Raw genomic sequence first — 8,238 nt, 5'->3', positions numbered from 1 at the left:
CCCCTGTCTAGATGGGACGTGCGCCTGACCTGCCTTGGGGAGGGGAAGGGCGGGGTAGGCAGCTGTGGAGCTGTGGTCGGTTCCAGGAGAAGCTCCCTGGAGCCAGGCTGTCTCACCACTGCCCCAGCCCTGTGCATCTCAAGTCTGTCCCCTGCAGAGATTGGGAACCACCCTCCCTGCCCCGTGTGAGGACACTTACCTCTGAAGGGGACAGAGGAGGACACACACCCTAAACTCCAGCCATGGGGGGACGTTCAGTGCTAAAAGTCGCCAAACCACTAAGGAGCAGCTGATGCTAAGCTCCTCGGGCTGACAAAATCCAAAATCAGTCCACAACCAAGAGGGGTCACTGCCAGGCCAGCCTCCCTGGTGGTCATGGAGGTTCCCTGGAGCAGGTGGGACCAGAACCTCACCTTGAAAGAGGATGGGCCAACCTCTGAGGTAGCACGGGCCCGTGGCGCCAAAGCTAATGGGGTGGGGCTGGACTCCGGTCAGCTTCTGGGGACCTAGGAGCAGCCAGGATTTCCCACCAGCCACGGTCGACTCCCAGAACTGGTAACCACCCCCTGCCTTGATTCTGCTCATGTCGCTTACCACCAGGAACCCTCCCCCCGTCACAGCCATGTCCAGGTTGGGGACTCCACTGAGTCCTCGCCCTGGCATGAGGAAGAGGGGTTGCCTGTGCTGCCCTTTTGGGTTTATCCTGTGGCATAGAAGGGCGATGCCATGTTTTGGGGGGCAGCAGCAATGTATGGGACACGCTGGGGCAGCTGCAACTGGAGGCCAGCCTGGAAGAGGTGGCAGCGGCTCAGGTGTGAGTGCAGGAACCAAGGTTGAGAGTTCCCACAGTCTCTTCTGCATGTGGTTTAGGACCAGACGCTATTTTAGGGACAAAACACTGGAATTATCCCAGGGCCGAAGCCACCCTGGTTTGACACCTTGCCTTCTTGGTGATGAGAGGTTGTACTCCAGGGCCAGCTCAGCCCAGGAAGCAGCTCTGGGTTGCTTTGCCACTCAACGCCCCCCCTAGTGAGGGCAGTCAAGGGCAGGCCTCAACTTACCGGCCAAGTCCACACTGGCCTGCCCTGGCCCCTCCTTCAAGGGAGAGCCAGCGGAGGCCACCTCCTGCTCTACCAGCACCAGCCACAGCCTCCAACCTCCCGAGACACCTTCTGACACCAGCTCCTAGGTCTCTCCTTACCTCTTCAGGGCAGCCTTTCCAAATCCTGCACCCCCTTTAGGGACGTAGTGAGATCTATGGCAAGCCCTGAGCTGTAAGGCCCTGCGGTCAGCTGCACGCTTGCTGTGTGGCCTTAACCTCGACCTTGGCTCCTGTAGGAATTCCACGCAGATCATAAACCCAGCTGTACTTAATTCTGAGAGCTTGTTTTAAGAATTTAAACAATCTGAAGTAAGGTACTTAAAACTCACAGTGCTACAGCCTCAGAAGCTGGTGACAGCTGCAATAAACCCTGTCATTCACGCCTTCAAGATGTGTTCATTAAGTACCTACCACGTGCACCGCGCCTGCGCAGGGGATGATCCCTGCCCCCGTGGAACCTGTGGTCTCATCGGGAGGATGGACAGGAGGCCAGGCGGCCGCAGCAGCACAGTGTCATCAAGTTCGGCTTGCGAACTATGTCGTCCCCTCCACTCAACTGCCAAGAGCCCGCCAACATGAACCCTTAACCTCAAATGCTTTGTGGAAGGAGATAGATTAGAAATAAATTTCAGTAAATAAATTAGTGGAAATAAACCTGCTTTATGTCAGGTTGCAGTGTAGCATCTCCCAGGTCCACAGGGGCAGGTCAGTGTTTAACCAAAAACACAGGGCTTTACCCTGACAAGCAGTCCTGATTGTCCATGACAGCTACCACCCTCAGCTGCCCACTGTGCCCTGTACATTGGGTCAGCAAGATACCCGAGTCCCACGTCAGGCCAGTTGGCACTAACCTTGTAGGCGGCAGCTCTGCTTTCTGGAGGTGTCTGCTCCAACCGCTGAGGGTCCTCCCCCTGCCCAACCCATCGTCTCCTCCGGAACATCTGAGCCATCTTCAGTCAAGTACCCCGGCTCTGCCCTCTCCAGGCCAGCGTTGCCTCACCGTGCTAGGCACTGTGGCCCAGAGCCCTCCAGCTTGTTCAGGGGCACCGTGTCTCTTACTTTAGAGAAGTCCGAGTGCAAAACAGGCATACCCCGATTACTGATGGGAGTGCAAAGTGGGGTAGCCCCTAGGATGGGGAATTTTGTGGTCTCTATCAAATTCCCTGTGCAGTTCCCTCTTCTTGACCCAGCAGCTCTATTTCTGGGAGTTTACGTCTGTGCAACGGTATTGAGAGCACCACTGTTTGTAATGGAAGACTGGAAATCCCCAATGTCCATCCATAGGGGTGCAGTTATATAAACGATGGTACTTCCACATAAATGAAATGGTACTGAACCATTTAAAACATGGGGAAGCATCCCAGGTACTGGATACCACGTGATCCCTGGAATATGCTGTTAAGTGAAAAAAGATATGAGATCATAGGACATTCATATTACATGGGGTGGTTGCACGTGGGCACCCATGTTATAGCTGGAGGGTGGTAGGTGAGCCCACCGTCACTGTGGCAGAGGCCAGCCTCCAAGACCGGAGGGCCTGAGCATGGGGAGGTGGGAAAGAGGGTCACTAGAGACACCACCGCTGGACATGGGGCCTGAAGAATCTGTCTGTAATGGAGGCTGGGATGCTAGGGGCTCAGAAAGAAGAGCTGGCTGTTGATGCCAAACTTCCCACACTTTCCAGCCTGGTCACGAGCCAGCTTCGCTCTTTGTGAAAGAGCAAGTGATCCCGAGTGAGGTTGGGGGGGGGGGGCTGGGCCAAGGGTCAGCGACTGACCCTCGGGCCTGACATACAGGGGCTGTAGTTGGGAACCTAGGGGGCCCTGAGGGCACCCCCAGCCCCAGCTTATGTCTGGGCTCCCCTCAAGCCCTCCCCAAGATTGCTGTGGTTTCCTGCTGGCGCCTCTGGTCTCCACAGCCACAGCCCCCCCACACTGCACTAATGGCTCAGCCTGGGGCCCCAGGGACCTCCCCCGCCCCCCCCCCGGACTGCTCTGCCGGCACCCTTGCCCCCTCACCGCTGAAACCCAATCCTCTGCGGCAGCTCAGGCTCAGCAGAGCAGCCTCCAGCAGAGCGGCCCCGCTGGCCACATCGGCTGCACCCTACCTGATCTCTGCTGCGGAGCGCTCACACCCAGTGCCGCACCCAGCTGAGCCACAGCCCGGTCCTGGAGGAGGTCAAGTGGGACCCACTAGGCTGCCACAGCCAGTCTCGCCAGGCCAGTGCCTCCCCACCTCTCCGCCCTCTCCTCTCCTTGCCTCACACCTGCAGTGACCCCTGCCTGACCCTCCAAATCCCCTGCTCAGCCCTAGTCCTCCGACCCACCCTCTCTCCTCCTCCTAAGCCCCTGTATCCTGGTCTCCCAGCCCTCCCAGTCCCCTACCCCGGGCTCCAGCCATGAAGCCCCCCTCAGGGCCGGAGGAGGCCCAGCGGCCTGCCTCGGACATCTGCGTGTTCGCCAGCAGCTGCACGATGCACGGGCTGGGCCACGTCTTTGGCCCGGGGGGCCTGACCCTGCGCCGGGGGCTGTGGGCTGCAGCCGTTCTCCTGTCGCTGGCCACCTTCCTCTACCAGGTGGCGGAGAGGGTGTGCTACTACAGGGAGTTCCACCACGAGACGGCCCTGGAGGAGCGCGAGAGCCACCGGCTCACCTTCCCAGCCGTCACCCTGTGCAACATCAACCCGCTGCGCCGCTCACGCCTCACACCCAACGACCTGCACTGGGCCGGGCCAGTGCTGCTGGGCCTGGACCCCGCCGAGCACGCCGCCTACCTGCGCGCCCTGGGCCGGCCCCCCACGCCGCCCGGCTTCATGCCCAGCCCCACCTTCGACCTGGCCCGGCTCTATGCCCGGGCCGGGCATGCCCTCGAGGACATGCTGCTGGACTGTCGCTACCGCGGCTGGCCATGCGGGCCAGAGAACTTCACCACGGTGAGCTGGCCACCGATCTCTCCAGCCGGGGACCTGGGACCCACAATCCCGGGTCTTGCTGGCCCAGGCTCCCTCAAAGCCAGGGAACCTTAACACCTGTGCTGTTGGGTCCTTTCCTTCCCAGTCAGGCCATGACCTCCCACGGCCTTTCTGTTCAGCCCAGGAAGCTGTCCTCCTTCAGCCCCGCCCTGCCACTCAGCTGGATGGCAGTGTGCAAGGTTGCACCTCCCAGCAAGGGGCACTCACCCAGGCTGGCTCTGGGCCCAAGGTCTAGTCTGTAGAGACCCTGCTTTTGGGGTGTGGGGGGAAGCTGGTGTTCTAGGGCAGGAGACCCCTCTCTGCCAGGGGGAAGGGGCTTGTCTGCTTCCTCAACATTTGGCCAGACCTGGAAGATGGTAACTGGGACCTTCATCCTTTTACACCTGTCTCCGAAGAAACGCTTGGCCTATAGGCTGTGCCCTGGGCTGGGAGTGGAGGGGAGGAATTGAGTGATGGGAGCCCATGAGGGTCCTAATACATGTACCTGTAAGAGGGAGGGTCGGGGGCAGTAAGAGGTGGACTCCAGTGTTCAAAGAAGAGAACCAAATAGAGGATGGGGAGGGAAAATGTCCCACGGTCCTCGTGTTGGCTCAGGGGAAAGAGCTGGCGGGGCTCCTTGTTCCCAGGTGAGACCTGTCATCTGTCTTTCCACCCCCAGATCTTCACCCGGATGGGACAGTGCTACACCTTTAACTCCGGCGCCGAGGGGGCAGAGCTTCTCACCACTCCCAAGGGCGGCATGGGGAATGGGCTGGAGATCATGCTGGACGTGCAGCAGGATGAGTATCTGCCCGTGTGGAGGGACATGGGTATGGGAGCACACGTAGTGAGGCTGGGGGTGCACAGCTCGGGTGGCTCTGGGAAGGAGGGGGGGTGGTGAGGGCCCCCAAAGGCTGTCCTTCCTTGTGAGGAGAAAGCGGGGTTAGCTGGTCACAGTCCTAGGGAAAAGGGGCTGCAGCAGAGGGTCTCCTGGGACTCGGGCCTCAGAGTCCCACTTCCACTGCAGAGGAGACCCCATTTGAGGTGGGGGTCCGAGTACAGATCCACAGCCAGGAGGAGCCGCCACTCATTGACCAGCTGGGCTTCGGGGCAGCCCCTGGCTACCAGACTTTTGTGTCCTGCCAGAAGCAGCAAGTATCCTCACTGGTGCCTCCCAAGCCCCAGGCTCCCAAACCCCTCCTCAGCCCACACCACCTTAGACCCCAACCGCCAGCTCCTCAGACCTGTTCCAGTGACCTCACATCCTCCCCAGGCCCACACTTCTCCCAGAGCCTCCTTAACACATCCCTCTACAGCTGAGCTTCCTGCCGCCGCCCTGGGGCGATTGCAGCTCTGTACCTCTGGACCCTGACTTTGAGCTAGAACTCTCTGGTCCTCTGGGTCCCTCCAGTCCCAGCCCAGGCCCCAGCCCTCCATATAGTCTAATGGGGTGTCGCCTGGCCTGCGAGACACGCTATGTGGCTCGTAAGTGCGGCTGCCGAATGATGCACATGCCTGGTAAGGGGCTGGGAGCAGCAGAGGAAGAGGGCCAGGGGTGAGGGTGGAGAGGCCTGGGGGTCCACTGCTGAAGCTGTCTCCTCTGCTCCCCGCCCCAGGCGGTGCACCAGTGTGCAGCCCCCAGCAGTATAAGGACTGTGCCAACCCAGTGCTGGGTAAGCAGCAAGCCTCCCCAGCATCCTAGTCCCCAATCCGCTCGGCCCGCGACCCCAACCCCGACCCCGCAGGGCGTGCAGCCTTGACCGGGTGCCTGTGGCCTGCAGACGCCATGCTGCGGAAGGACGCGTGCACCTGCCCCAGCCCCTGCGCCAGCACGCGCTATGCCAAGGAGCTCTCCATGGTGCGGATCCCCAGCCGCGCCTCCGCCCGCTACCTGGCCCAGAAACATAATCGCAGCGAGGCCTACATCGCGTGAGCCGGGTCGGGGGGCCGGGGGCCAGGCAGGCACCCTCCTCTGGGTCCAGCCTCCATTCACTACCCGGGTGGGACACCAGTCTGTCCATTTTCACGGGGCTCAGGGACTCTGGGCAAGCTGCTTAACATCTCTGACGTCTCTTCTGAAAAGGGGGATGGTGACACCCCTCCCCGGAGCTCATGAAAGGACCAGAGAACAGGGCACCTGTTCCTGCAGGCAGCTGGCACTAGGCAAACGCTCTCGGACTCTCTTCCTCCAGGGAGAATGTGCTGGTGCTGGACATCTTCTTTGAAGCCCTCAACTATGAGACGGTGGAGCAGAAAAAGGCCTATGAAGTGTCTGCCCTGCTTGGTGTGTATGTGTGTGTGTGTGTGTGCACCCTGCAGTCTAGGGAGGTGTGGACAGAAAGCACCTGTGAGCTGACAGGTGGCCCTGTCTCCGCAGGTGACATTGGCGGCCAGATGGGGCTGTTCATTGGGGCCAGCCTGCTCACTATCCTTGAGATCTTGGACTTCCTCTGTGAGGTGGGCCTGGGTCCCAGCCTAGGGTGAGAGGTGGGCAGAATCAAGCCACAGGATCCAGGGGGAAGGCATGCACTGGCCACCTCCACCACTGCTCACCCCCAGGTGTTCCGGGACAGAGTCCTGGGATACTTCTGGAACCAGAAGCGCTCCCAAAGACACTCCAGCACCAATCTGGTAACAGCCCCCTCCTTCTGCCCTGCCATCTCCACTGTGGGTGCTCAGCCCCTCCCCCTGAAGCGTAGACCACCATTCCTACCCAGCTGAGAAAAAAAGTGGTGGGGGAGGGCACAGTTTCCTTGGCTAGTCTCTCCCCACCTCTGACCCTCTCCCTCTTCCCACAGCTTCAGGAAGGGCTGGGCAGCCATCGAACCCAAGTTCCCCACCTCAGCCTGGGCCCCAGGTAACAAGAAATGCCCCCTAAAGTCAAGGGAGGAGGGGCAGGTCCCAACCAGAGGGTGAAGTTTAGGTCTGGGAGGACAGGGGCAGGAGCAGGGCTGTGTCCCAGTGCTGTGGTCTGTGTCTCACCAGGCCTCCCACCACTCCCTGTGCTGTCACCAAGACTCTCTCTGCCTCCCACCGCACCTGCTATCTCGTCACCCGGCTCTAGACTGGATGTCTGAATCTTCGGGGCCCCACCCCAACATCCAGGATGCGGCCAGCTTGCACGCGTCTTTGCTCTCTTCATCCCAAATAAAGTTCTAGTACATCAGCCTCAGCTGTCCCTCTTACAGGCAGGCTAGCCCGGCCAAAGTCAACCCTGCTCAGGCACAAGGCCTCTGCCAGCCATCATCCAGCGACGTGATGCCTGAAATGCCAGCCAGCAGAAATCTGTCTTTGAGAGAAGAGTAGTAAGAGGGCATGCAGGCAGTGGACCTCAGTGTGAATGAATCTGTCAAACCGGCATCTCAGAGAGAGCGGAGCTCAGAGCCAGGCGTGAAGGCAGGGAGGAGGCAGTGGTAGGACAATCACGTTGGGGGTCCTACAAGGGAAGAGCTGGAGGAAGAATCTGATCCAGAGCCAGGAAGACTTGGGGGAGCAGGCGGGGAGAAAACAGGGGCACTAGCCCACTTCCAAGAACACAAGCTGTGGTCCTGTCTTAGGAGATCATGACTCTTTTTCTCACATTTGGGACCAAGCGCCAGCTTGCCCACCCCTCTCCATGGGAACCAGTCTTGCTTCCCCAGCCTCTCTGCAAGAGAAGGCCCCAGCCTGAGACGGGGAGAGGAGGCATTCCCTTCCCACTCCTGCCAGTAAGGACACATCCAGGCCCAGCCATGGCCCACTTTCCTGCTCTTTCTCTGCATCCTAAATATTGGAAAAGGACAAGTAAGGGAACAGGGGAGGGGGTGTTCCTACCCACATCTTTGGGTCTCTCCTGCAGGCTCAGGTGTAGGGGGATGAAGAGGGAAGAGGTGGGGCAGGTACATGTGGGATAAGGAGAACCACAAAAAAAAGGCCTGGCTCTTTTCTCCTCATTCTGGTGGAAGCCCATCGCTGCTCTCAGACACTGGTGGTCTAACCCCTCAGGACCCGCCCTCCTGGGCAGAGGAGAAAGGGACATGCATGAGTGCACAGGCACATGTGTGGGGACAGCACTGCCCCTGAGCCCAGACCATAAGGGGTAAGGGTCAGAGCCTCCACCCTCCACCCTCCAACCTGTCACTTAGAGTGGCCGAGTCAGGACCAGACAGTTGGGTTGTGTTTGGACTGGAAGCAGGGCTGCAGAGGG

The 8,238-nt window shown here is 59.9% G+C and overlaps 1 protein-coding gene across 2 annotated transcripts; it reads left to right on the top strand.

Moving 5' to 3' along the window:
* Positions 1-3,500: 3,500 nt before the first annotated feature.
* On the top strand, positions 3,501-7,204 carry ASIC3 (acid sensing ion channel subunit 3). 2 transcript variants are annotated; one of them, XM_014564159.2, is made up of 11 exons: positions 3,501-4,034; positions 4,732-4,882; positions 5,080-5,207; positions 5,369-5,570; positions 5,669-5,725; positions 5,834-5,981; positions 6,245-6,336; positions 6,430-6,509; positions 6,612-6,683; positions 6,851-6,909; positions 7,038-7,204. In XM_014564159.2, exons 1-11 carry the CDS (start codon positions 3,501-3,503, stop codon positions 7,114-7,116), a joined length of 1,602 nt encoding a protein of 533 aa, XP_014419645.2. In that variant the 3' UTR covers positions 7,117-7,204. The 2 variants fall into 2 exon arrangements, with proteins under 2 accessions (XP_014419645.2, XP_032340267.1); XM_032484376.1 differs by having other exon boundaries at positions 7,015-7,204.
* Positions 7,205-8,238: the final 1,034 nt, after the last annotated feature.

This window comes from Camelus ferus, chromosome 7, assembly GCF_009834535.1.
Source record: "Camelus ferus isolate YT-003-E chromosome 7, BCGSAC_Cfer_1.0, whole genome shotgun sequence".
Classification (NCBI taxonomy): Eukaryota; Metazoa; Chordata; class Mammalia; order Artiodactyla; family Camelidae; genus Camelus; species Camelus ferus.
The sequence above is the reverse complement of the archived record's forward strand: the minus strand, read 5'-3'. Positions and strand labels throughout refer to the sequence as shown.